This window comes from Ammospiza nelsoni, chromosome 18 (genome assembly GCF_027579445.1).
Source record: "Ammospiza nelsoni isolate bAmmNel1 chromosome 18, bAmmNel1.pri, whole genome shotgun sequence".
Lineage (NCBI taxonomy): Eukaryota > Metazoa > Chordata > Aves > Passeriformes > Passerellidae > Ammospiza > Ammospiza nelsoni.
In genome coordinates, this window is record NC_080650.1 from 11,136,061 (window position 1) to 11,163,145 (window position 27,085).

The window sequence follows — 27,085 nt, forward strand, 5'->3', positions numbered from 1 at the left end:
GCCCCCAGAGGCCGGTGAGTCAGCCCTGCCCCTGGCTGCCGCGGCAGTGCCAGCCTTGCCGGCGCTCCTGGGGCTGTGGGAGTGACCAGCAATGCCACCAGCCCTGGCTCTCACTGCAAACACAGAGCTACAGCAGAGCCTCCATGGAACTCACAGAACACAGGATGGAGTTCTGAACAACACCCTTAGCAAATGAAAAGGAGTAATAACACAAAGTGAGGGAAGTATAAGAGGTAATTTGAAAAGCTTATGTAAATAAGTCTGCTCCTATTTCAGCAACTATGCATTTTTAAGAGGCATCTTTTCAGTAAACAGCTTTAGTGCAACAATAATGAACAAAACTGCTGCAGATTTCCTTTGAAATAATAACAATACAATATATTTAATTTCCAAATAAAACAACATAAAAAGTAAATTTTAAATAAACTATATTTTCATATAATTTTTGTGTAATAAACAGTGCATGATTATTCTCTCTTCCTCTCACCAGGTGACTCTACTGAAGTCAAGGGAGATGCACTAGACATAACTGATAAAAATTTCAGGAGAATTTAGAATTTATATTAGAAATATTTTGTTCTATTAAAAGCCAAAGTCATCCTCTTTCCTCCACTGTTTGTTCCGTCCAAACTGGAGAACTGGCCAGAATACTTCACAGTTAAACAACAACAAAAATGCCCAGACTGATTATTTTCATGCCCTCTGAACACAAGCCAGACAAATGGAACACATACATATTTGCAAATAGTCTTGTAAACCAAATACACCCTTGGTTTTTGATATCCCAAATCCCTGCTGCTCACTTACCCTGGATCACTCCCATGACTCATGATGTATGCATAACATTTTCTGAAACCTAAGCAGGCTGGAAAGATATTGACTTTACCAAAAATGCATGATTAAGACATTTTCTGTATCTACTTTTGACAATACTTGAGTGATACTTCTTTTAATAATCTATAATATTTTCTATTCAAAACATTGCATTTATTTACACCTACTTATAGGTGTAAACCAAGGAATAAACACAGCCTCCCGAGAGTTTGGTACCATGGACAGCTCCAGCTGCATCAGTGTAAATGTCACAGAGGCAGCAATACCCAGGAACATTCAAGACAGCTGCTGAATTTTAACAGACCTTTCTTCTTTCAGTCTATAGCAGCATTGGATTTTAATTTCCAAACATAATTGTGGTGGTCATGCTCAATTGTTCTTAAATGGAGTTCACCTGCTCAGGGCAGCAGCCAGAGCTGTGAGCTTCCCACAGTTCTGCTGAAGAACTATTGCTGACACTGTTGTTTCCTCCCCTACAGAGTCGAATGGCAGAAAGTTTGCGTCTGTTTGATTCCATCTGCAACAACAACTGGTTTATCAACACTTCCCTCATCCTTTTTTTGAATAAGAAAGATCTGCTGGCAGAAAAAATCCGACGCATCCCCTTAACAGTCTGCTTTCCTGAATACAAAGGCCAAAACACGTACGAGGAGGCAGCAGTCTACATCCAACGCCAGTTTGAGGACTTGAATCGCAACAAGGAGACCAAGGAGATCTACTCACACTTCACCTGTGCCACTGATACCAGTAACATCCAGTTTGTGTTTGATGCAGTGACAGATGTCATCATTCAGAACAATCTCAAATACATTGGCCTCTGCTAAGAATCCTTGGGTTTAATCTGTTTTCCTGGAGTGATAAAAAAGGGGCTAACTTCTTCCACTTCAGTGGAAAAAAATTGGGCAATGCTTAATAGCCCAAGGAGAGAAAACGGGGAAATCTGATATATGAACACAGTTCCTCTTATACCCCTTAACCTGCTACATAATTTTCCCCAAATCTATGTTCTGGAGAGTGAGAGTCTCCTCTCCAAGAAAACCAAACACCCCCAGTGAAAAAACCCCAACCAAAAAATCAAAAACCCCAAACAAAAACAAAAAAAATATTGAGGCCAAACTCTGTGGAGATGTTTCACCACAGTCACTGCACTTTTATTCCATTTGTCTCATTCCATTTCCTACAGTGGGAGTGTTATCATGTTCTGTGTAAGAAATGACTCATCATCCAGTTGTCCTAAAATTTTATTGACATAAAAATATAAATCTGGTGAGTGACAGATGAACTTGTTTGGAGGGTGGGGAGCAGAATGCTTGTGTTTGGGAGAAAAGCTAGTTCAAACCAGAAGCTACTGAATGAGAGAGTTTAAGCAAAATACTACTTAAATCTGTAGAGAGTGGGCATGCACCCACACTATTGGTATCCACAGTCAAGAGTATGTACACATCCATCCTGTATGCACATGCACATGATCTCAGCATATACTATGTACACACCTCTGCTTTACTTTCCTGTTTCTCATGGACACCTTGCCTATTAAAGGAATTGTTGGTGCGCAACTGTTTTGTGAGTTCCTAACTGACTAGCAGCTCCTTCTGCTCTTTCTGGCTTCAAATATGCAGCAAAACTACATGAAATGAATCTTTGAATAGGCCAAATCAAGGTCGGTGTTTCTTCTACTGTTAAGGAGTTTTATACATCAAAAGTCTTCTTTTACATCTTTTTTTGCCAAATCTTGTGGTGTTTCATGAAAAACCAAATTATATTTAAGAAGTAGGTTAGTGTTCCTTTTTTAATACAGATTAAAAAAATAAATCACAAAGCAATTTTTTAAATTATTGTTGTAGTGTCTGGATTGCTGAATGTGAAAGTTGCCAACGGACAATTCTGTTCCACTGCTCCAAATACCTTCTGGGTATTGTAATATTCTAACAGATTTCCCAAGAAGCAGGAGCCATGGAGATTGTGTAGTGTATAACCTCAAAAGTCTTTTTTTGTTGGTTTTTAAAATTATTTTTAAAATGTGATGTGTTATTAGAAGGTTAAAGATGAGCGATATGAACAATAACTAAATGTCTTGTTATTTCAATTTAATAATTTAAATTATTTACAGTTTAGTGAAGTTAAGGAAACTGAAGAGATGCAATCCTCAGCTCCAGGTTTCATCTCATAAAGAAACACTACTGGATGGAGTAACATTCCTGCAAAAGTTTGAATGCATAAGAAGCTCTGTGGGACTACACTGGAAAATCTCACATGGATTATATAGACCTAAGTCTTTGGTCAGTTGGTTCTTTCCCCTGCCATAGAAAAGACTTCTTAAAGACATCAGTGTAAAGTTGGTGTGTAAATAAATGTTTGATAACTGTAAAGCACATAGTACACAGAGACACAGACACACATGCACACTGGAAAATCACATTCTACTTTTGTTCCCCTTATGTACTATGATTAGTGCAAGAAATCTCAGCCAAGGGCTCTAAGAAAATTAAAACAAAATGGTTAATAACATCAACATTTAAATTGTCCACTTCAAAAATAAATAATTCAAATGATACTGAATGTGTCTATAGTGTGTTCATTAAGTAGTGTTACGACAGTTAACTGATTGGATAATGCTTGTGAAGTTTTCCTAATTTTGAACAAGATATTTTATCCCTGTATTGAGGACATGGGGTCCTTTTAAGCATTTCCTGCTAACTGTAACACCTGAAGAGCAAAGGCAAAAGAGCAAATGAGGCTGGGCCTTCAAGGTATAAAGGCACAGAGATCTGTCTGTCATGGCACACAGTGAGGTTTTAGGTCTCACTTGTAGAGAGGAGCTGCTGCCTGCTCGGGATGTTTGCACTCAGGCTGCTTGGCTTGGCAAGTTTACTAAGATCTGTATTCAGTAATTGCTAGTACAAGCTCCTCTAAACTTTGTTTACTATAAATTGCTATCATTTACTGGGGAAATTGTGCAGTATTTCTAGTCTAATTTGCTTTTTTACATGTTATTAGCCAGCTGAATTGTGGAAAAGGTGGGAAGTGAGTCAGGGCTCCCTTTCCCAATGAATGGCCTGTTAGATGTTGTGTCTCCTTCACCTCTTTCCCTCATTGGACTGTGGCCTATTCAGATTAGTGAAAGAAGAGACCAGAAAACGCCAGCATTCATTACAGCACAGCTTCCAGGTAAGAAAGCTTGATAAAACCAAAAGTGAAGTCAATTATCAGGAGGGTAACAGACACTTTATATTAAAAACAAAATCTTTATTCAACTAAGAAGGTCTTTCTACCATAAGTATTAGAGATAGTGAGGTGGACAACCTAGAACATTTTAACAAAGGCCCAAGGGGATTTCTAAAGGAGAGCAGCCAGTTCCAGTCCCCATTAAGTGAAAGTTATCTTGGAAAGGAGAAATGAAAGTAAAGCATCACCTGTGCTCCTACTTGACTTAAAATCTGAGGCATGGGGAGGAACAAATAAGTAAATAATTATGTTTAAATAATCAGGTCACATAATCATGCTTTCTGAATAGCAATTTCTTGCTATTAACTCTCTAATAATTTAATTCCTATGATGTTTTTGATTTTAGTATTCTGAGTAATTCATGGTTACTCTACTTTCCCTCTGAAGAATTCAAGATGTTAAAATAAATTGTTTTATACAGAGTTTTCTTTACAAAAAAATCTGATTGTATAAGAAAACTGAGGCATAGCAAAGTTAGAACTAAAAAATCTGTTGGCTGAAGACAGGTACTGAAATTAAATCCCTTGACTCTTAGTCATCCACCTGGATAAATCATGCAATAAATTTGCATCTATTTTCTCAGTTCTCAGGTTTATCAGTGATGCAGTGCACTGCCACCTGAAAGAGCTGCATTAATACAGCTGGGATTTCACTTCACCTGGGCAACAATGACATTCACAGAAGAGATGTCCCATCTGCTGCAGTAAGAATGCCATCTGTCCTTTCAGCATTTGCACTCCATACAGCAAAACAAGTTTTGAAGGGAAAAGGTATTCTTAAAGAGTCCTTATCCACATATTCAATTAGTTATGATTTTTCAAGAGTGAAAGAGTGGAGACACTGAGAGTCAGCAGTGTAGGAGAAATATTATCTCTTGGGCTCTTCCCAAACAGAGGTTTGGGCAAGCTTAAAAATCCATCATCCCATCCATTCCACCTCAATTTTTGCCTAAAAGCATGAAGTATCCATAAATGACAGGACAGGTAATGGGTAAGATTATTAAACCTTTCCAGTGTTAACCACACCAAAATGAAAGATATTTTTTCCTAGAACTATTTTTGCAGTTGCTATTTCCAAGGTCATTTATCATTGCATAACACCCTTTCACTAACATTATCAAGTATTATATTTGTCAAGTAATTGTTTTTATAAAGAGAGGAAGTTTTGCTATTAATTTCTTTAATGTTCCTAATTTTCTCCTCCTGCTGGCCCTTCTCTCTCTTCTATCCTCTACTGAACATATATATCTATCTATTTTTGTCTCTCTTCTGCCCATTATTTTTTTCATTAAGTTGTTTTTCCTTCTGGAAATGTTACTCCTCAGTGCTCTCCCAGTCTTTTGGTTCTCCTACCTTTTGGTTTTCAACTATCCCACAGTTCCTGGAAGATACTGGTACACAAATTTAGGAATCAAAAAATACTCTGTAAGTGCTTTGCTCAAAATAACCACATTTTCCTAAATGACTCCTTTTTGGAGAAAGCCCAGGTGGCCTGGCATAGAGCTAGCTGGAGTCACTGACCATCTCCCAGCTAAAACAGCCACACTTCATGCCAAGGGCATGTCCAGCTTCTGTTCCTTTTTGTCTAGCACAGAGCACGTTGCTTTATTGGCCCTGCAAATTACCTCAGCTCTGGAGAGCAGCACAAATGGAGCTTGGAGGGCTGCAGAGCTGCTGACCTCCTGAGCCAAGGTACACCTGTTACCCTAGGACAACATCCTACCTCATTTTCTGGATGGGAGGTGTAAAGTGAATGCAAGGAGCAAAACAGTTTCTTGGCTAGCTGGAAAAGGCTGAATTACCAAGCAGAGACTATTTCTGTACCTGTAATATGTCAAATGAATTACGTCAGGCCTTGTGACTCTTACTACTTATAGGAAAATATTTGTGGTTATCCTTGATTCTTCCCCAAATTGTCTCATAGCAGAAAGTTTTGCACCTTTTTGTTTTCCTTTTAAATTGCCCTCTGTATTGAGTCCATTCTACACTGACACAATTCTGCTCCAGGATTTATCTTCCAGCTCTTAAATACAGGCATACATATTTTTATAGATACATTATATTTTTTAATCTAAATAAACAGAATACATGACTCAAAAAACCCCACCTTTTCCAGTAATTACTCAGAGCTGCTTTTACAGACTTTTCCATACTGATGTTCACAAAGTTGTTTAGCCCAACATATTAATATCCTTCATGTGAATGGAATTATTCAAGACTTCCAAAAGGATGGCTTCCATGTAAAAATACATCTTTAGATTTTTTAGAATTCATGTACAGTTAGAAAGGCTCTAAGCATTCATTTAATTCTTTTCAAGCATCAGTAATGAAACTGAATTTCTCAGACAATATACTTTGCTATGAATTTAAACAGCATGGTTTTTTAACTGAACATTTCTACTGAATTGTAACTGAATTTCAGTTACAATTTTATTTTTTAAATTGTAATTTTTATCAACTGGAAGTGAAGTTTAAGACTAATGTTCAGATGAAAACACTTATGAAACTAATGCACTGTGATGAACAGATGATCCACACCTTGAATAGAAGGGAAAAAGTAAAATTTTGATGCAAGATTCTGAAATACCAATTCAAGCATGCAGTGTACTGTATCTTGAGCAGGTTGCCTTAGCTTGCATAAAACCTAAGTTAACTAACGAAAATGAAGATGAGCAAAAATAGACAAGATACTTTTTTTAAATGTGAGTTTCAAGGGAAATGGAATAAATTAAATCTGGAGCATAGGTGAATTTACCTGATTTCCTCTCTGTGTTGTCTACTTGAATACTGAACTGCTTAAAGCCTCCTACCTTCAGGTAATCTTGCCAGCATGTCAAAGACCTGATGGGTGTTCTTCCGACAGATATCCACTGGATCATCCAGGAGCCCAGCCAGGGCAGAGATGACTCCCCTTCGTATGAGCCCTTCCCTAGAAACAACAATGGAGGGCAGGTCTAACACAACATAATAAAACTTGCATCTGTTTGAGATATTTAATCCTCAGATGACTCCCCTTCATATTAGCCCTTCCCTAGAAACAACAATGGAGGACACATTTAACACAACATAATAAAACTTGCATCCGTTTGAGATATTTAATCTTAACTGCTCTTCTTTATGCTGCATCTGTCTGACAAAACTTAGGAGCTGTTCTTATTTTTCACTGCAACATCACTTCCCACAGGGTTCAGTAACCTTTGGAATTGCACCTACCTGCCAATACTGTGCAAAGCCATTACAGAGAGAACTTCTGTTGTTTTCTGCCGGACAGTTCGGTCTTCATGCACCAGCAAAGCCTTCAGGCTGTCCAAGAATCCTATGAGACATCAGAATTTATTTTAACATTTCTTACTTCCAGCATTTATTTGAAAATAGCAATATTCAGCGTTTATCTCACAATTTGAAGTGCCTCAGAAATTTCAGCTTGTCCTGACAGTGAAATTCTCATTGTCATATCTCAAGTAAGGAAGAAACTTTCAAATTTCAAGGCCTACTGCCAAAAATGTCACGCTACAAACAAGCTCCCAACTCCTTATCAAGTTAAATCCTAATCCTGCAAATATAAAGTGACATAACTCTAAAAATAAGACAGTAGAGCTATTGATGTCTTTAGAAAAGCATGTTTTTGCAGGATTGACACTCACTTGTCTTTTTTGAACAGAAATAAATGTGGTGAACCATTAATGATTGTGTATGCACATATGGCACTCACCAGAGCCAAAAAACCTAACAACCCCAAACTAACAAAAATCTCACATTGCTTTGGCAATCAACTGTTCATCAAACACTAACTTAATAAATTTTGAACATGACTAGTCTCTTTTATGAGAGAAAAAAAAATGTAAAGGAAGTAAATGGAGAAAAAAGCAGTAGCAAACAATGATTTTTTTTGGTGTTACGTAATGAGCTATGTAGATCTACCACAGACTGCTAAAATTGCAAAAATAAACTTGTGGTTTGGGGTTTTTTCCTCCCCAAAAACCAAAATTCAGGATTCTTCCAAGCTTTAAAAATAAGTGGTGGCCAGATGTAGTCCTGCTGAGTATGAGAAATTTGGTTATATTCCTTTCTTTTCTAATTTGTCATCAAGTTCCAGGCAAGTGAGTGATGATGGTGAAGGGGTTCTAACTTTGAACTAATTAGGTAGGGGTTTTTATTAGCCTAAGTTAGGAATTAGCTAAAATTGGAATAAAGTCTGGGGACATGGTTTAGTGGTGATCATGGCAGGGCAGAGTTAACAGTTGAACTGGATTATCTCACAGGTCGTTCCCAACCTTAACAATTCTATGATTCTACGGAAAGAAAGATTCTGCCCTACTTTTGTATTAGGCGTTGATAAAACTTACAGTGAGGCAGTGATGAATCCTAAAGTGATGATAATTCTTATAATAACTGTCATGTATATGGTCTTATAATATTCTTTACCTTTCTAAGGTAAAAGAAATAGGAAATTTTTCCTGGGCGTCTTGCATGATCGATGATATTGTAAGGAAAAAGTAATGGAAGAAAGTGAAATGGGGCTCCCCCCTGAGCCTGCCCCACTGTGTCAGAGCCAGTGAGAACAGACCACTTACCTAATGCTATTGCCTCGTAGACTTTTTCTGGATCGTGGACCAGATCGCAGAGAGCCACCAGCGCCTGCTGCTGTGTCAGCAGCTCGGGAGACTGCAGCTCCTCATTCAGCTTAGGAAGGGCTCTCCTCCCAAAGGCCAGAGCAGCTTTGGTGGGGTCTATGTCAGGGGGGAGGTACGCTGAGATACGAGGCTGTGCCATCCCAAATCTTCCTGAGACAGATTCTCCCTATCCCTAAAAATAGTCCAAAATGGCTGTACTTGGTGACTGGGCAGATAATGTACCATAAGGACACCTACTGACTTTGAACAGTGCTCTGTCTCCCCAAGGAGCTCTTTGAGCAAACATACACTGTCAGGAAGCTGTGAAAGAGTCTGGGATCGTGCATCATCAGCACTAATGTGTGTTCATCTGCTGAATTGTCTTAATCTGGTTTAGTTCTCACTGAACACTGTAAAGAAAAAAGAGAGAGAGAACGCTTAAAATTTCAAGAAAGGATGTTAAAATTGATGAAGGGAATGCTTTTTAAAGGCTTCAAGTGAAGCAGCCCAATGCCCAAAATCGGAGAGGGCTCAAAATAATAAAATTAAAGCAAAGCAAAACAAAATACCTCCTTTTTTAAGGGAAAAAAAAAAAGGCATTTTAAAGGGATCTGGTTAAATCTTGCCCTCAGAATTCGGTAACGTTTGATAGAATACGTGAGGGCTGCCCCCCCGACCCCCGCCCTTCCCTCAGTACGGAAAGCGCCTCAGCAGATTGAACACTTCGACCTCCAATACAGAAAACTGCTAACAGCAAAAACAAACCCAAAAGTTAAAACAGCCTCTAAACAGCTCTACTTCTCCCTTCAAGGCAAACGAAATAACTAAATAATCGAAAGCGCCGTGTGCCATTACCGAGCCCCCGCTCCCGCCCCTCAGCGCCGGCCGCCCCTCAGCGCGCGCGTGCCCTGGTTGCCACAGCGCCCGCTCTTTGCGTACGCGCCTCTTCGTGAATAGCGACCAACGCCGCTGAGCCCCGGGTCCGGCTGCGTCACCAGCGTAAGCACCGCGCTTGACAGTGCCCGCACTGAGGGAGTTACGTCAATGGCGTAGGTGGCAGCGGGGGCGCGGCCGCTGAGGGGAGCCGTGAGGGGACGGGACGGGGATGGGGATGTCGCCGTGAGGTCCCGGAGTGGCAGCCGTGCTGCCTCAGTTCTCTGCTCAAGTGTGGAGTTTTTCTTCTCGCCCCCTGTTTTCAAAGTAGTTTTACTTAAACAAAATCGAGGAAAATTCCGAGCGAACAAAATGGTGGTCGAGTTAAGGGCAGAAATACAGCAGGCGAGTGCCCAGGGGTACAAGGGCTAAAAAGGAGCACAGCAGTTTTGGACTAGATTTTCTTTCCTAATCTTCTCTAAAATGTCACTATGAACAGCTAGAATGTGTAGTGAGGGTTTCCATCATTACTCAGTTTCACATAACTGTTCAGAAGAAGGTACACGGGAAGAACGGATCATTGCAATGTTGTAGCACAATTTAAGGGTGTTCTGGATTGTCAGATGTTATCTGGCATCAGGAAAAAAACTCTGAACAGCTTGTGCTATAAAAGGATAGTGCAGATAGTGAAGTCATTGAGATGCTTTTCATTATGTCTGAGTAACAATTGTAATAATCAAAGTTCTTAAAAAGGATTTTACAAATCCAAAGTAATTCTGATCAGCCGGATTAAAATGCATCACAGGAATAGGTTCTGGTTTGTTGATCTTCAAAATCCATAAAAGAAAAATTGCTACTCTAAAAAGGAAAGTATTCATTTTTCTGCAACATTTTAAAGCTGATTTTTTGCTTTACAGGTGATTTACCTGAATTAGATTAGACTTCCACTATGTACTTGTTAAAAGTTCACCTGATTTCCATAGGAAGAACATGAACTTTTTTCAGTGTAGACAGTGCAGGACCAAATCAGAGACTTGTCCCTCAGTGTTACATCTGCTTTTGGTGTGAATTATTCTGTCTTGTCCTTCACTGCAGCTTGGAATACTGATTTTGTTAGTGGTCATGACGTTCACTTATTTTATGTATGCCTTCCTCATATCCTTTGTCTATCCACAGAAGCTGCTGGCACTACTGTTCTTGCAATGTTGAGATAAGGAGGGTTGTGATGCCATGGAGACACTGTGTTCCCAGCCCTCCCTGCTGACTGAATCCCCTTTCAGCTCTTTAAGAAGAGAAAATGTGCATCATCCTCAGTATGTTTAGCAGCTTTTTATTTCTTAAATTATTTTCCTGTAATGGTGTGTCTTATTTGTTGATATGGTAAGTTGGGATATGCTTATGTATGTGTTAGATTTAGATTAAATACATCAAGTATAAGTGAAAATAGCCTCTCAATTTTGAAATACATCTGTGTGGTTGTCTTGGTCCCTCCTGTACTTTGCATTCACTGGGATGGTTGAACTGTGGTTTTTATAGCTTAGTTTGTTAAAGAGCTCTAGGAGAGGAGCATTGAGTCAATCTGTGTACACATGACAAGTGTTTAACTTGCTTAGGTGTTGAACTACAACTAGAACATGCAGGAAGCAAGTTAGTGTTTGAAACTCTTACCAACTCATGGAGTTCTTGTTTTCAGAACCACACTAACAGTTCTGACATTAATTAAGACATTGATATTGCCATAAAATCATCTAAGCTGGCCAGAAGGGCAGGAGCACACCATAACAAGGGTCTAGACTTCTCAAGGTTTATATGGTCACAAGTAGCATAAGTAGAACTCTCCATATGGTAATAGATAAATTCTGTGATGTCACCTTTGGTGAACAACCCATCAGCTGCAAATCTGGGTTCCTTGTGGGGAAGTGGCTGTTTTGATACAGTTGAGATCATATTTGTGCCTGAAGTGATTTAAAAGCAATTTCTCATGGAGGAGAATGTAGGGGGATAGAATATAAAAAAATAAAGATAGTGTAGAAAGCAATCTTACCCCTAAGGAGCTGCAGCTGGGCCAAATATCAAAGATTGGGAACAGGCCTGACTTTACCAGGCCACAGCTGTAAGCAATGAGAAGAAGATGCTATAACAGAGTGGGGTGGGTGGATGAGAAGGGAACTGGAATCATTTGGTTACTTTATGAAGAAGAAAGAGTCAGTGCTCTGAGGAGATGCCCATGAGAACCACAAAGAAGGTGTGAAACTTATGTGATAAGGAGACAACAGTATGGAACTTCTGCAGTAAGATGACAACAGTAGAATAAAACATTAATTCTGGGTAGTGGACTAGTGATTTTTCTTAAGCGTTATTCTTTATGTGTGCTTGTAAGACACAACTCTAGGGTTTTTTCTTCTGTATTTGCTCACTGTTTAAAATTACTGGTCTGCTTTGATACGCCCTTTAACATTTTTAGTCTGCTGCAGAAGTGGGAGAGGTTTGTCTCCTGGTTCAAAACCTCTTCCTTTATCAAAATATGACTGTTAGAATGGGAGAGCTTTGTTTTCTCCTGAAAGTTGAAAGTTTAAATCCTAATAAAATACGTAGCAAAATCTCTTAGCATCCTAAGTTGCACTCTGGCTTACTAAATAATGTCTAAATTAATGAGTTAATTTGAAAAACTTAGGTAATGCAAAATGGCTGTGTAATTTCTTATTCCTTGTCTTTGGTGTTTTGTACATTAGAAAGCAAGATTATTAATGAGCAGAAAGACATTTATATAATTCAGAATGTCTCATTGGTGGCATGCGCATTCTGACTTTAAAGCTGAGATGAAATCAAGTTGAAATGCTGGAGAAATCCCTTGGGAGTTTCTTTATAATTGCTGCTGTGCTTAATATTAGCACTGTGACAGTTCCCCACTCCATTGGTTCCTTGTTAATAGGTTAATCCTGCTCTTTGTATCCATGTATACAACGATCTTTGAGCAAAATAGAATTGTTGCCTTATTCAGAATTAGGGATATTTGGGTTTATTGAGGAGCAGTTTCTGATCAAAGCAATCTGTATGACCACTAAAACGAGTTTGTTGTTTTAAAACTACTGCTCTGTGTGGAGTTCAATTACTGCATCTCTGCCTTCCCGGGCTGGGGAGGAAGGGGAGGACGGGAATTGTTGCAAACCTGTTGCTATGGCCACGTAGCAGGGGCTGGGCTGCTTGTGTGGCTGGAATCCTCTGCATCAGCTGCTGCTCGGTGAGTCCTTCTTACACTTTGCTGCATGATGGAAATGCTCCCTTTAGAAATGTTCTTTTGAATTCCAGTAAGAAATCAGTACCCTAATAAGGGTCCCCTCCCCCAGCAGCCCACGAGGTTTCCTTACATAACCAAATTGATGTAGCTCAGGTGAGACATCTGAATGCATTTGTGATTTTCATGTGAACATTATTCTTTTTTCATGTCAGACAGATTTCATTCTTTCTGAGTGGATCTTGGAGGAAAGTTTGATGTTGTGCCAAGAAATGTGGCAGCTTCATCTTTCCTTCCTTCTTCTGACCATATGAAATCTGGGATCCCTAACATTAATTTATGTACTTAGTGCTGAGGTATTTGAAACAATGATGAGCAAGATTTTGAAATTAAACACTGCAGAGTCCTTTGAGGGCTAAACTGTGAGCACTTGGCTTGAATTAAGTGAGCAATTCTCTGCCCTCCCAGGGAATTAGAGTTGGTGCCTTGTAGTTTCAGAAGGCCACTGTTTGCTGCTACAGCTGTGCACACTGAGGTGGTCCTGTCTGCATGAGGAACAACTTTCCCTCCTTGCAAACTGAGTTGAAGAACCACCAGTTGAACAGAAAAGAAAAAATGAAAAAAAAGATGACAAGTCTGCAAAACTTTGTTAGTCCTTATGGAGATAATTCCTGAATGTCTCTGTATTGAGGTAATTCCTGAATACTGTTTTTCTCTTTATGTATTTTCAAACTTGTAGAATTTAACTGAACTTGGAGAATGAAGTCCAACCTAATGCATTGGGTTCCCCCAGTGAGTAGAGAGAGAATAATCTCCCAGTTTCCCAAGGTAAGGATTTTTTTATCCCTTTGGTCATAGTATGTAGTCCCTGCCACACTGATCTATCTTTCCATTGTGCTAATATGGTATTTTAATTTAATTTAGTGTACACTTGTTGTCTTCTGTTAAAATTGCAAATTATTTTAGATTCTTTTAAAGTTTAATGTGACCTCATAGTCCCATTCTGAACTCTTTAATAACAATCCTCATTCTTCTTTGTAACCTTTACAAAAAGTGACTCTTGTGACAGAAGTCTTGTCTTACAATATTTGTTTTTTCAGCAAAACAGTAATAATTACATGCATAAGAGCTCCAACACTGAGGGCAAAGAGGAACCAGAGCTCATATTAAGTTTGCCAAAAAATCTAATTATAAGTCTTTGGTTAAAGAATTTGAGGCAATTTTAATTTTCTGTTTGTACAAGAACCTTAGTCATACAGTAGCTCAAATGCAGTAGGCAGGCACTGTAGAAACACAGACAAAATACCTTTGATGTCCCCAAAGACTTTTGTATTTGAAGTATAATAGAACAGGGAAGGGCAAGGACCACTTGTTTTTTCAGTTGTTCAAAAGATCCTTTCAAGGGAGTTCAGTTTTTTCCATTCTTGATCTCAGCCACATATTTTGCTTTTATTTTTATGAAAAGTACCACAGGTATTTTGAGCAAATACAAGGTAAAATATATTTTCCTTATTTTTAGCTAATTCCCAGTTAAAGGGCTAGTAATAAAAGCAGTGCTTCACACTTATATAAGACTGAAAAACTTCACAGTAATAATGACTTGCTGGTGGTGTGCTCCCATCCATGTTTGTCTTGTGTGTCTTAGGTTGTTGGGACAATTGAAGTCATTTTCTGGGGCACAGAATGATGAGCAAATGGATTTGGCCATGAGTGTTTAGGCAACGCTGGACACTGACACTCAGAAGGTGCTCAGAGGATGGTGCTGTCCCAAGGAGTTTGAACAAACACAGCTCTGGGGGAACCTTACTGCCTTCTAACCCAACCTACCCCTTTTCTTATGCCAGGATAACCCTGTTCTTGACAAACCCTGTGAGCAATCACTTTATCTGTTTTTCCTTGCCAGTTTGACTCCTTGCCCAGTAGCCATTGCCCAGTTTGTCCCAGCAGCTGTTCTCTCTTTTCAGTGGTACACACCTGAGGCCTGTCTGCAGCTCAAAGAGCACTTCCATGCCCAGGTCAGGACTGCTTGTCAGCAGAGCACTGCAACAGCTGGGTAAGTTTGTAATAACCCAGATATGCAAGGGAGAAAGTATTTGAAACTCTTTAGAGCCTCCTTTCTTCATTGGCTTTCCTCCCCTCATTCCTCACTCCAGGATGTTTCAAGACAGCAAAGCCCCTGCACAGGGCAGTTCTCTGACCTGTTCCACAGAACATGAATTGAGTGCCTCTTCTTCTGCTGGGATAGGTAGCATTGAAAAAATAGTTTAGAAATGAAAAGGTTTTTGACACCCTTTAAATAAACACTTAGTTCAAAAGATCTAACAGATCCAGCCTTGCTGTGTTCTCTGTAGGTGTTCCAAAGGAGCAGTTAATAAAGGCTTTGCAGGGATATAAAGGCAGCAGTTCTAAGTTTCTTGAAAAATCTGGGAATCTGATTTTAGCCTTTTTGAAGTATACATGCTGAGAAATTCTCTTAATAGGTTCCTTAAAACTGGAGCAAATTTCTGGTAAATATATAGCATTTAAAAATCAGAATAAGCTGATTTATACTCTACTAATAATCTTGAAGTTGTTTTTTTCCCTGCATTATCCCTCCACCAGATCTGTTACTATTACTGATTTAATCTCTGAAGTAAGGCAAGACAGCTAAACTGTGTTGAAATCGTCACTATTCAGTTAAAATAAACAGCTGTACATTTTAGTGATAAATGCTTCTGGTTTCAATGTGAAGGATCCTCCATAAAGTGGAGCTCCTAAGAATACTGACAATTAGCTCACTATTCCTCCAGCTCTGGAGTTGCTGACATGAGACTTGTCATGATATCCATCTTTAAATGCAACTTTATATTCATTTCACTAGGGAGTCTTGCTAAAAAAAAAAAACAAGAACTGAAAATATGTCACCCTGAGAGACATCAGTGACTTTATTCCTTTTTTAGAAACACTTTGACTATCTTAGTTTCATGTAAATTTGTTACAAGTGTCTGGACAATTTTCCAAGTAAGATATGCATTATTGAATTGAGGTATTTTTTCCTTCCATTTCCAAGTTGTACTCATTTGGGGTTTTTATTATTGGGGATTTTTTATTTCTATAGTAAACCAACCCTCTATGTAATTTATTCTGGTAACAGAGTGTTACCTACCAGAATAAAAAGCTATATGTTTTGTTTTTGTGAATAGAATTAAGCTACTTCTCTGTCACTACTTTCTAGATATGATTATTATTTGGTCATTTTTTGGTGGAATGGGAGTAGGAAGGGCAGCCAGAGTGTTTTGTACAGTACTTGCAAAGCTTGTCAGGAATAACCACCACCTTTTCCTTTTCCATTACCCCAACTAATAAAATATTTTTGTCCTTTGGAAAGCTAGTCTGATAAATTCAGCAGCTAATGGCTTTATTTAATACTCTCCTGACAGTCCATCACTGTGATAAATGGTCTGATCTAGGGAGTTTTTCCCCCCAGTACAAATTAATGGAGCACACACCTCTAAACCAACACTTATTCCTTGGCCTTTCCCCTAAGGTTGTTGATTTTTATTCAGTATTTTCTCAGTAACAGCAATCAGGAGCACAGGGGTCTGTGGTCACCCAGTTAATGTTGACTGGCACAGAAAAAACTTCTTTTTTTCTTTTTTAGAGATATTAGTCATGCAGTTTACCAATCAATTTTTCAGCCATTTAGAATAGCTTAACTTGGAAGCAGCATCACATGGAAGTTGATGTAACCAGAAATAGTATTCAATAGAAGATTAACTCCTTTGTTAAAAGGCCATTCCTTGATAGAAAAGAGCATTAAACCTCTTAAGCCATTTTTGTACCATTTGCACAAGAGATGTCAATCCAAGTTTAGGTCAACAAATGAATTTTAATTCACTTATCCACCTGGATGTCCTAAAAGAGATCCAGTTTCAATTTTAAGAATGCAGACTGAGTCACCTAAAGCCCATCTGCTGTGTCCTGGGGGAGGACCCAGAGCAAAGAGGATTATTTGCATGAAGCCAGGTTCAGATTAATATTATTCCAGATAGTCAGAAAATGTATTGCCTCTAACCCTGTGGGCTGTTTTTCCCAGAGGCACACTCTGCAGTGGGTTATTTTATTATCAGCAATTTCTTATTTCTGCACTTAGGACTTTCATTGACTTTAATAGTACAAACAGGAACTTGGGATAAATTGGAATGCAAAGGATGCAGATGCACTATGGTCTTATGTGTAAACTTATGTAAAATTATGCCAAATGCACGTACTTGTAGTCAAAGCAATTTTAATTTAATGAAATTTGTTCCACTGAATTGAAATGAAGAAAAAAAATTAACAGAGTAAGAAATGGACTATTTCTGCTGCAGAAGGTTTTGGTTTCTTGGTGCTTTCTTTCTCACATTTAAAAACTCACCATGCAGCACAGTGGCACGTAGATAAACTGAAGTCACAGGTACCTGTGCTCCTCACTTGAAATTTAAAGATCCAAATCAGAATTTGTAAAAGGAGACTGTGAAATTACTACTAACACTATGTAATATTTTCAAATATTTATAACAGGCTGAAAATATCCAAAGTGGTTGTGGTAGGAGACCTACATGTTGGGAAAACCAGTCTTATCAACAGGTATGGTATATCTCAGCTGATGGTTTGATTCTCTTGTTTATCAGAGAAATGTTATAATGTTTCCATTGCTGGCTTCAGAGCAGTGCTTCATGGTTCTGGTTTGAACCTGAACCAGTACTTTGTGGTTTTGTTATTAAATGAAGAGAAAATGAAGTCAGGAGTATGAGACAGTCTTGGTACATCACCACAGAAAGTTGTGCTCTAGCACTGCAGTCAGGATATGTTACATTCTTAGGTATTTTTATCTTGTCAAATATAATACAGTGTTTTCTTAAGGAATCCAGTCTAAAGGCTGAACAACTAGAAAACAATTTCAGTGTCTGAGTCGAGGTTTCATTTGGGTCATTTTTTACGACCCAAAGTATGTTCCCTTGTAACTAAAACTGGAAGGTTCTGTACCTCCCTTGAGAGCCCAAAGATGTTTTATTCTGAGTCTCATATTATCCTGAGAGCTTACTAAGATATATGTGCGTTCTAGTTTGTTAAACAATATCTCCTTTTCTTCTTTTTTTAGTGCTTTTATGTTTTTGTTTGCTTCTACATTATATAGCAAATCCACAGTTAGTTTTTTCTTTTCATAATTTACCCTAGTTAGTGTTAGTTTTGCAATTATTTGTACTTGTCTTATGAGCTTTTCATCCTCTTTTTTTCATTGCAGATTTTGTAAAGATAATTTTGACCGAGACTACAAGGCAACCATTGGAGTAGATTTTGAGATTGAACGTTTTGAGATAATTGGAATGCCATATAACCTCCAGATGTGAGTTGAAAGAGCGTGGTTAAGCATTGCACAGAGTACAGTCTCAGCAGAGCTTGAATTGCTGCAGGCTGTAGTGGAATAAAGATTTTTAAAATATAATACAATTGCACAAAGAGTAATGTGATCTGAAGAAAATATTCTGTCTCTGGACTTGCAGTTTTAGTAGAAATTTTACTCTTGGATTTCTCATGCCTAAAAAAATACTACAAACTTGTAAATGAAAATTCATCTTGAATGTCTTGTACTATTTCAGTGGAGTTCTGTCACTTTTACTCAACATTCATGAAAGAGAAGTGGAAGCTTTTGTCACAGCCACCAGTGCTGGTGTAACCTCAGTCTGTGATCTGAGTTTAGTAGGCACAGTGAGCACTGAGCACTGAACTTGGCTTTACTGGGGGTTTTATTCCTGCAGTCATTGAAATTAATGATAAGCTGTCATTAGATTTCACCATCTCTTAATTAGCAATTAATTATCCCTAAATCACAGGCTGGAGTGATTTTATTAGAATGTGAACCTAATATCTTTGATTTTCAACTTTCCTTGTCAGACTTGTGGGAATCCTGCCCTTCTTCCACCTGCTTTGGGTCAGTGGAGTGGTGTCCCTTTGTGTTTCTGGTGGCCAGCAACATTGTTCTGTAGAGGCCTTTATGGAATCATCTGTAGTGTGACCTAGAGCAGAAATAAGATGCTTTGCATGAGATATTTTAGTGTATGAATTTTGAAAACCTTTTTACTTAGGAACACTTTTTTTTCTGGTGAGATCACTGATGTAAATAGATGGCTTGTGGTATTTACTGAAAAATCCATTTCCCGCTGATTTCACTGTAATTGTGTTTGGGAAGTTTTGCCAGGTGCGTTCCTTTTGGAACTTGAGTCCCTCTGAAAATCCAGACTCATGCATCAGCGTTTTGCAAACTGAAGCAATAAGGTCAGGTTGCCTTATCTGCAAAGTCTTCAGGAGCTGGGTAGAACATTTCCATATGATAAGCACTAGTGCCCCCTCTTGCTGAGAGATTTCCATACAAGATACATTTGCAAGTATCTGTGACTGGCAGTATGAGGCTACAAAAAACCCCAAACTCTGTAGTGTTGGCAGTAGCTGAAGGCACTGCATATCATGTTCATTAATGAGAAGGACATTCCTGATTTTATTTAATGGTGTCATTAGAACCTGCTAGACTGAGCTGCAGGTCTCTAATTTATAGTGTAGAGACAGATATCTTATCTAGCAGTTGCAAGATTCTAACATGGGCTAATACGTGACTGAGCTAGTATTAGCACAGAAAATTTACAAAACTAGATTGCCCTAGAAATGCATGCAAATTACATAGGTGAAAGAAAAAAATATTTTAAGGGTAGGACATTACTATGCAGAATACAAATATTTGAATTGTCCCCAAAATGAGTGTTTTTTAAGAAAAGGTAAAAATGGTGTTTGAGTCTTCATTGACTCATAGAGCTTTAGCGTATTTCTCTCAGTAGTTAATGAATAACATGTTCCAGATGGTGACACCTCCCTGGTATCACATTCTTCTCTGCCTTGTACCAGTCTGCTGCTTCATTAACATGTTTACTCAGGTTACCCTGGCTTTCATTAACCTGAAATTTCTTTTTTCCCCCATTGCACAGATGGGACACAGCAGGTCAGGAGAAGTTCAAGTGCATTGCATCTGCTTACTACCGAGGAGCAGAGGGTGAGAGCAATATTAATTTGATCCTACTTTTGTTGGGAGGCTGTGTTTTGTACAGCAGCCTATATCCATATAGGCTCCTCAGGAAGGTACCTACAGACACACTGTGGTGGAATGGATTGTCCATTGTTGCAGGGAAGAAGGCATGAAGAAGTCAATGACTTGATGTGTTGTCACATCTGCAGGCTCTGAGTGTTCTGATGGTGCAGTGATAGAAAGTGGCACTTGTAACTAGGGGGAAAGAATTTGAGGTTGGGTGAGATTTATGCTGGAGTTGGAAGTGGATATTTCTGGCTTTCCCTTTGGTAAGAGACAGTCATGTGGTAATTTGTGGTTCCAAAATGAAAGGGTTGATAGCATTATAGATAAAACATTGAAGACTTAGGTCTTATTGGGTGCTAGAAAAAGAAAAGGAATGAGCTAATGGATAGTCTTGCACTTCCTATGTGTTGAATCTGTTCTTACACCTTATACATAAACATTCTCTCTGTTTAACAAGACAGGTTGGAGAGACTTCTGATACACTTTCTAATTTAATTACCTTTTTTTCTGGTCTTGTCTTTTATTGCAGCTATAATAACAGTGTTTGATCTGGCTGATATCCAAACTTTGGATCACACCAAGTAAGTTTCTGCATTTTGGCTTATCTTTTAAAGGTTTTTACAGCAGGTTTAATTGCCTTCCATATGTAGGTGTTAAGAGCTTGCTGGATCATGAGTGTATTTTCTATTGAGCTAAGAAATTAAAAATGACAGTTACTAGTTTGGATTACATAGGGAGAGATTTTTCTGAAGAAAATGCAGAGCATAAATTTGAACTGCTTACACTTGACTTTAATGTCAGTGCAGAAAGGGAGGCACTTCAGTAAAAGCTTGATCCTTCCAAAGCTAGACATACAGCAAAAGATGAAGTGCACTCCAAAAGCTTTTTTTTTTTTTTTTACTTCATTTGGTATAAATAGAATAACAGGCTGGAATCTAATGTAAATGATAAAATTGATGAGATGCATCTCATGCATCATGTCTCAAGAGCCTTTCATTTTTTAGGTGCACTGCTATCCCAAATTTTTTTCCCTAGTTTCTGTGATACTGATGGGAAATAGGCTGTCAAAAAGAGGAGAAAAAATTAAAACTCCAAGTATGTGTAAATACAGCTAAACTTACTAGTTCAGATCTGTGTAATGATTTGGCTACAAGAACACAGTGATTGTTATGAGTGAACTCATTCTGCTTTTAGTGCAGGCTGCAAATCCCTGCATGGATCTGTGACCCACACTGCTGTCACAGCTCAGGGTATATGTATTTCTAACATGCTGTTGTGACTGTAATGCAGGTACAGACTTCTTTGCAACCTGTACTCTGTCTTATTTGAATGTGTACTATGGTGCTTAGCTCATTTACATAGGACTTTGTAAAATAATATATATATTAGTGTCTCTGCTTGGCTGAAAATAATTGAAGCCTGTGAACCTGATTTCCCACACTCCCTTCCCTCCTTGACTTGTGTTGGATGACTCAAGAGAAACTTGATTGCCAGAGTAACAAGAATATAAAAGCTTGTGAGACAAGAATCATACAGCCTTCATAGGGAGCTGTTTTATAATGCTGAATAGATTATTTCACTCTTTATTCCCATTTGTACCCAATCTGCTATGTGGTTCATACCTTTTCAGTTGCTCCTTGCTTTCTTATTCCTTATCTCACACCAAACTTTGCCCTCTCCCTTACACTGTGAAATATCCTCTGTGGGTGCTAAAGTGATTGTTGAATTTGTACTGTGCCATGGGTATAATTTTTCCTTAGTGGGAGACATGTATTCAAAGGAGCTGGAATAGCTACTGCTCTCTCTGTCTAGAAAAAAAGGCTTTTGATACTCTCACAAGTTCTTCCACTCACTTTTCTTGTGACCTTATTGTCTGTCATATTCTCCTGTACTCCTTGTTCTGACTGATTTTTTTTTTTTGGTATTTCAGACAGTGGTTAGAAGATGCATTGAGGGAGAATGAGCCAGATTCCAGCTTCATCTTTCTGGTTGGAACAAAAAAAGATTTGGTGGTGAGTAAATTGAGTGCAGATAAGGAAATCAGATTTTCCCTAGTTCCTCAAGTGATTTCCCTTGCAAGTTGTGCACAATGTCAGTGAGATAAAGACCTTGAGTGAAAAACTTAAAAGGTAAATTGAACAGTCCACTTGAAACCAATTAAAGAATAGACTCTGAAAAAAAATGGGTAGTTAGTGAAATATTTCTTGCATGACATTTTTCAAGCATATAAAACATACGTAGTGATCTTGAAGGTTTTGTTGTTGCTCTGTAACTGTTCAGAGATTTTCTTTCTCTCCATTTAAAGTAACTGCAGTATGGAATTTAGAGCATTATATGTATTTTTGTTATGGCAGCAAGCCTGACATGCTGGATATGAATCCTAGAAATGTGGAATTCTAAGCTAGATACTCACAACTGAGTGTTAGAGTTCAGAGAGCTATTGGAAAAATTACAGGGAAATTGGTTTTTAAGCAATGGTGTGTACATTACTCAGGAACAGGCAAGGTTTCTTACTTAATTGAATATCACATAAATTTCAAAAGAACAGGGTGAATGCAGTCTCCCTATACAATTCTCAGTCCTGTGTTTGTCTTTCTGTAGAAAAAACGATTTTTAAAGCTTTGAAAACAAACTTGTTTATTCTGTTACTAGTTGGTTGGTCTCTGCTGAGAATGATGGGGTGACAAGGATTTAAAGACCATTAACTGTCTGCTGACTTGATAGTCCTTTACCAGAGAATGTGTTAGATACAGGGGCCACTTGTTAACTTTTGTTTCAGTGCTGTGGGAGCTGAGTGGAGACTTCCATGTAAAGCCAGTACTAAATAGCTGAATGTTCTTGCAGCCTTGTTTCATTGCCCAAGTCTAGGCAAGGTCAGAAAGGCCACTGAGAAAGTGGGAAGCATCCCAGTGTGGGTGCTGTGGCAGTGCCTGTGTGCTGTCACCAGCCCAGGCACCCTTTGCTCAGCTGTCCCATGTTTGCCCAGTCAGGTGCTGTGTGTGACAGGACAGAGCTCGATGCCATCCGCTTTGCCAAGGAGATGCAGGCAGAGTACTGGTCGGTTTCAGCCAAAACAGGTAAATTACTGCAAAGGATGTGAAAATAGCATCACCACCAGGGCTGATGTTGGAGTGGGAGGAACTTATTATCCCCCCATTGCCAGGTTTTTTGTTGTTCTTGTATTTTGTTGCTATGAGAAACTTCAGGGTTATTAATGGCTGGTTTTATTTGAGTGTTTGTATGTGTGCTTTCACTGTTGTGTGTGCAGAAAGAAATAATCAAGCTGCTTTGCAGTATCTGAGCATGTATAATTCATAGATAGTTACATAAATACACATGTGCACTACTACTCAACGTTTGTAATGGAAAAAGATTACACCACAAGATGAATTCTCTCTGTTGCTGGCTAAAAATAAAGGTGCAGCACAGGGTACAGTATTCCAAAGTAAGAAAATTAGAAATTCTTTCTGCAGTGATCAGAATGAGAGACAGATTCTTGGAGAGGCCTGTTCTGTCCCAATATTGAGCAGTCAGCTGTTCACAGATGTGCTTGTTATGCTTTCTCATCTGTTGATGTGCCTTTATAAAAACACATCACTTCTGTCTTGTTTCCTAGGAGAAAATGTCAAAGAATTCTTTTCCCGAGTTGCTGCCTTGGCCTTTGAACAGTCCATGATAAAGGAGCTGGAGAGCACTCCTGGGCACAGGGCCCAAATTGGGGCAGGAAATCTCATCAGTATGTGGAGTTTTGCTTTTTGTGTGCATTTTTCTTGTTGTACACTGAAGGATTGGGAAGGTTTTTTCAAGCATTAGAGCCAGTTTCAAACACCTGCAAGCGTGTTCATATCCTTGTCTGCCCAGGTTTTATCCTGCAGGAGTGACTGAGCCTGCATCCAGCTTTTGTTACCCATAATATCAGATAGTATAACTTCTTGTATGTTGATTTTATAACTTTTTTGTTTCCACAGAGCTAGAGAAGAATGTTATGGAAGTTCCAGAGGACAATCCTCGAGTCAGCCTGAGTTGCTGCTAAGTGTCAACTGTTTCTGCAAGTGCCACACTTCTCTGCAACAATGCTCTCAAACCAGAAATAGTGAGCTTTAATTTTAGAAATGAGGGAGGAAAAACTTACTCAAACTTTCTTGCTGAGAGTTCCCTTGCTGCTGCAGGCTCCTTGTGCAGGGCAGTACAATTGTTATGTAAACCTTTCTCTCTGTAGCTGAAACATAACATCCTTGTCTTAATGCAAGAAGACATTGCCTGTGCCATGGGCTCACCTGTCTGCCAAAAAGGCTTGTAGTCAAAAATGATGTCATGTTAGTGTGTTATTTTTGATGATTCTCTAGAAATCTTAGCTAGTGAGGTGACATTGTCTTGTGGGAGCAGGAAACAAGTGGCAGGTCAGAATGAAGGGTGGCATCCATACAGTTTTGCCTTTTAAAACAATTGTTTTAAAATTCCAAGTATTTTAAAACTATCAGGCTTGGAAGTACACAAATGCAGACTGCATACTTTCCACTGTGGTTTTTCCATCCACGAAAAATGTTTATTACTTTTCATTTTCCACTTGAGAATCAGAGCCCAGTATTAAATATTTCCAAGCCTAAAAAAAGTCCAGGTAGGAACTTGGTTGTTTTAACACAGCAGTCTAATATTTTGAAAAATGTTGCCAGATAAGAATGCTATTCTTTTGCATTCTCTTGAATAAGAAAGAATGGTTACACAGGTGCATAAAATGGAAAACATTATTTCCCTCTAATTTTTTAACAGCTCTCTGAACTCTAATACTCTGTATCTAGCTTAGAATTCCATGTTTCTAGTATTAATATCCAGCATGTCAGGCTTGCTGGCATTGAAAAATATATATAATGCTCTAAATTTCATATTGTAATTATCTTAAATTAAGAGAAGGAAAACCTGTGAATAGTTACAAGGTAGTGTTTCTTGGATTATTTCTTCAATCATTGCAGAATCAACAGTATCTTTAAAAATAATTATAACAGGACTCAGATTTGAGCTGCTGAGAAATGCAGACATTTATCAATAAAGAAATGCATCAATCTGAAAATATTCTGGATTCTCTGCCATTTTCCCCACTTTGATAGGAAATTGGAAAAAGTGGAGAAAAGAGCTTGAACATGCTTTTATTATTTTTCCTTTTGACGTAAGTTAGAGCAGCTTCCTAGAATATGATGAATAGAGATCTAGGAACTCTGTGTCTTTTTTTTATCTGATAATCTTCACTTTGGCAATTGTGCTGCCTGTTGGCAAGGACACAAATGCAGCATTTGGTGGAAAAAATGAATCTGTGAGGGTACAAAAGGACCTCTTTATCCAAATGTGTAATATTTTGACCTTATGATGTTCTGTGCAGTTGTTCAGTTCCAGAGTCTGTTTCAAAGGGAGGTGAATTTACTTGGTGCTTGTAGCACAGGCTTTGGCTGGGCAGCCATGGCCTTGTGTTTCCTGAGTGAGAGGGGAGATGGTTCACTCTGCTGCTGCTGATCAGGTTAGCTGGGCTTCAGTGCTGACAAGAAAAAAATGCTTACGCTGCGAAATGACTCAGGAACAAGTCTAAGAAAATATCCAGTTTTGAGATTTGGTTTTTTTCCCCACCAAGAAATATATCTCCTAAGGGTTTCTTCTGTTGCTGAGCTCAATTATTGTACAAAGTCACAGAGATGCAATCTCCTCAACAACATGATCATGTTGCCTGGGAAATCAGCTGGGACAGTTTTTTCCTAGGGATGCAGCACATTGCATGATATCCTTGCTGTTTTGTATCATCTGGAGCTCCAAAAACTTCACATACAAATGTAATACTCTATCAGTCATCAGCTCTCATGGGACAATAACCTGAGTCTATTAAATGATGGATGCTTTGAGACTGGGTGTTGTTTGTTGGGTTTTTTGTTGTAACTTTTGTTTGTGTTTGGGGGCTTTCTTTGCTTGGTTGGTTTTGAGGGTGTTTTTAGCACCACTGAAACCTCCCTTGCAAAGAACTCCACATTAATAATTTATCATCTAAAATGAATCTTGGATCATGTTGCAAATGATGAGTTGCTTAGGAAAGCACAAAAGAAACTACCTATAGAAAATAAATAGAAATTCGTAAATTTTGCCTGGCCAATGTTTTATCTCTGTAAATCCATTCTATCAGCAACTTAATTGACTTTGAAGAAGTTTTAATATTTTGGAAAATGGTGTTGAAAAAACTTTATTAACTCACTATAGGTAGAGTAAACCATGATTTCTATACCAGTTGAAATCCCCCCAGTGATCATGGCAACAGTCAGTTTCAGCTTCCTTGTGGAATTTGCAGGTGAGAAATTGAAGTAAACTTTGGAGTCAGTCTGAAACAAAGGTAAAGAGCAATTGTAACAATCCATTTCCCAAAAGAACTGAAGTTGTGCTGTTTCTTGTCTTTAATAAGTAAAAGCTAATGTGTTCATGGATTGTGGATGCATTTGTGCTGAGCAAACCCACTGGTAATGGATCAAAAGCCACCTGACAATGTTAAAAATTAAAAGAAAAGGGTTTTATAGTAAGAAATTAACTATGTTATTCATCTTTTGAGTTGTTATTTGACACTTAAGGTGTGATTGCTTATAGTTACATAGGTCATAGGATTCAGAACTCTTTGAATCCTGTTGGGTCCCAGCTCAGGTTTTCATTGTGGTGGAACTGGAGTCCATTCTCCATGAATAAATCTGTCCCCCTCTGGGTGTTTTCAGCTTCCCATTAATAGTTAGAGGTTGTTCTGATGTAACACACTGGTGAGTGGATGCTCTGAACACTCTCTATCACCTCTCTGAGCAGGCAAGTTAAAATGAAATGTTTGACAAGTTGTAGGAGAATATGGATTTAGTGATAGAGAGGGTTAATCACTTTCCTGTATTTTTGGCCTGGAAATTGTTCTCACAGTGAGAAATTGCCATTGTCTGAATTTGGAGAAGGAGAATTCCTTTTTTTACCCCCGGGTTCATCAAATGATTTAGGCTGAATGGGGCTTCCCAAGACTTGTCAGCTTTGTCAGACTTCTCCAAGAGTGCTGCTTTGTATTAAGAAAAATACGGTTCTTTTTAGTTTCAGCCACAAATTAATCAGAAACCATGTTTTATTTCTCATTTTAAAAGCTCAGCTTATGCCCTACGGTTTTTTGTTTGTTTGTCCTTAAAAACCGCCGGTTCTTCCGCTTGGGATG

At 38.5% G+C, this 27,085-nt stretch overlaps 3 protein-coding genes across 6 annotated transcripts in view; 2 read left to right on the top strand and 1 right to left on the bottom strand.

Annotated features, from left to right (window-relative positions):
• Positions 1–3,388, top strand: part of GNAZ (G protein subunit alpha z) — a 49,892-nt gene extending 46,504 nt beyond the window's left edge. Inside the window, exon 3 of the mRNA XM_059485232.1 lies at positions 1,314–3,388. Within this exon, the coding sequence (XP_059341215.1) occupies positions 1,314–1,658 (345 nt within the window). The 3' untranslated portion in view covers positions 1,659–3,388. The remainder of the gene's footprint in view (positions 1–1,313) is intronic.
• Positions 1–8,831, bottom strand: part of RSPH14 (radial spoke head 14 homolog) — a 71,858-nt gene extending 63,027 nt beyond the window's left edge. Inside the window, exons 1-3 of the mRNA XM_059485233.1 lie at positions 8,633–8,831; positions 7,272–7,374; positions 6,869–6,987 (exon numbers count right to left, since the gene is read on the bottom strand). Coding sequence (XP_059341216.1) covers positions 6,869–6,987; positions 7,272–7,374; positions 8,633–8,831 — 421 coding nt within the window. The remainder of the gene's footprint in view (positions 1–6,868; positions 6,988–7,271; positions 7,375–8,632) is intronic.
• A 2,889-nt stretch (positions 8,832–11,720) lies between these two features.
• RAB36 (RAB36, member RAS oncogene family) lies at positions 11,721–25,768 on the top strand. 4 transcript variants are annotated; one of them, XR_009419699.1, is made up of 11 exons: positions 11,721–11,789; positions 13,519–13,607; positions 14,744–14,832; positions 17,322–17,387; positions 18,046–18,147; positions 19,778–19,842; positions 20,411–20,462; positions 21,812–21,893; positions 22,888–22,958; positions 23,498–23,617; positions 23,850–25,768. XR_009419699.1 is itself a non-coding variant. In XM_059485459.1 (11 exons), the coding sequence occupies exons 2-11, from the start codon at positions 13,539–13,541 to the stop codon at positions 23,912–23,914; spliced, it is 801 nt and encodes a 266-aa protein (XP_059341442.1). In that variant the 5' UTR covers positions 11,721–11,789; positions 13,519–13,538; the 3' UTR covers positions 23,915–25,768. The 4 variants fall into 4 exon arrangements, 3 of the variants coding, with proteins under 3 accessions (XP_059341442.1, XP_059341444.1, XP_059341443.1); XM_059485459.1 differs by having other exon boundaries at positions 22,868–22,958; XM_059485460.1 differs by having other exon boundaries at positions 11,779–11,835; positions 22,868–22,958.
• Positions 25,769–27,085: the final 1,317 nt, after the last annotated feature.

Coding starts and splice junctions, on each gene's coding strand:
- RAB36 (XM_059485459.1), top strand. CDS start 13,539: ATGAAGTCCAACCTAATGCATTGGGTTCCCCCAGTGAGTAGAGAGAGA. Junction 17,388..18,045: donor AAAACCAGTCTTATCAACAG/GTATGGTATATC, acceptor TTTTCATTGCAG/ATTTTGTAAAGATAATTTTG. Junction 22,959..23,497: donor GTCGGTTTCAGCCAAAACAG/GTAAATTACTGC, acceptor CTTGTTTCCTAG/GAGAAAATGTCAAAGAATTC.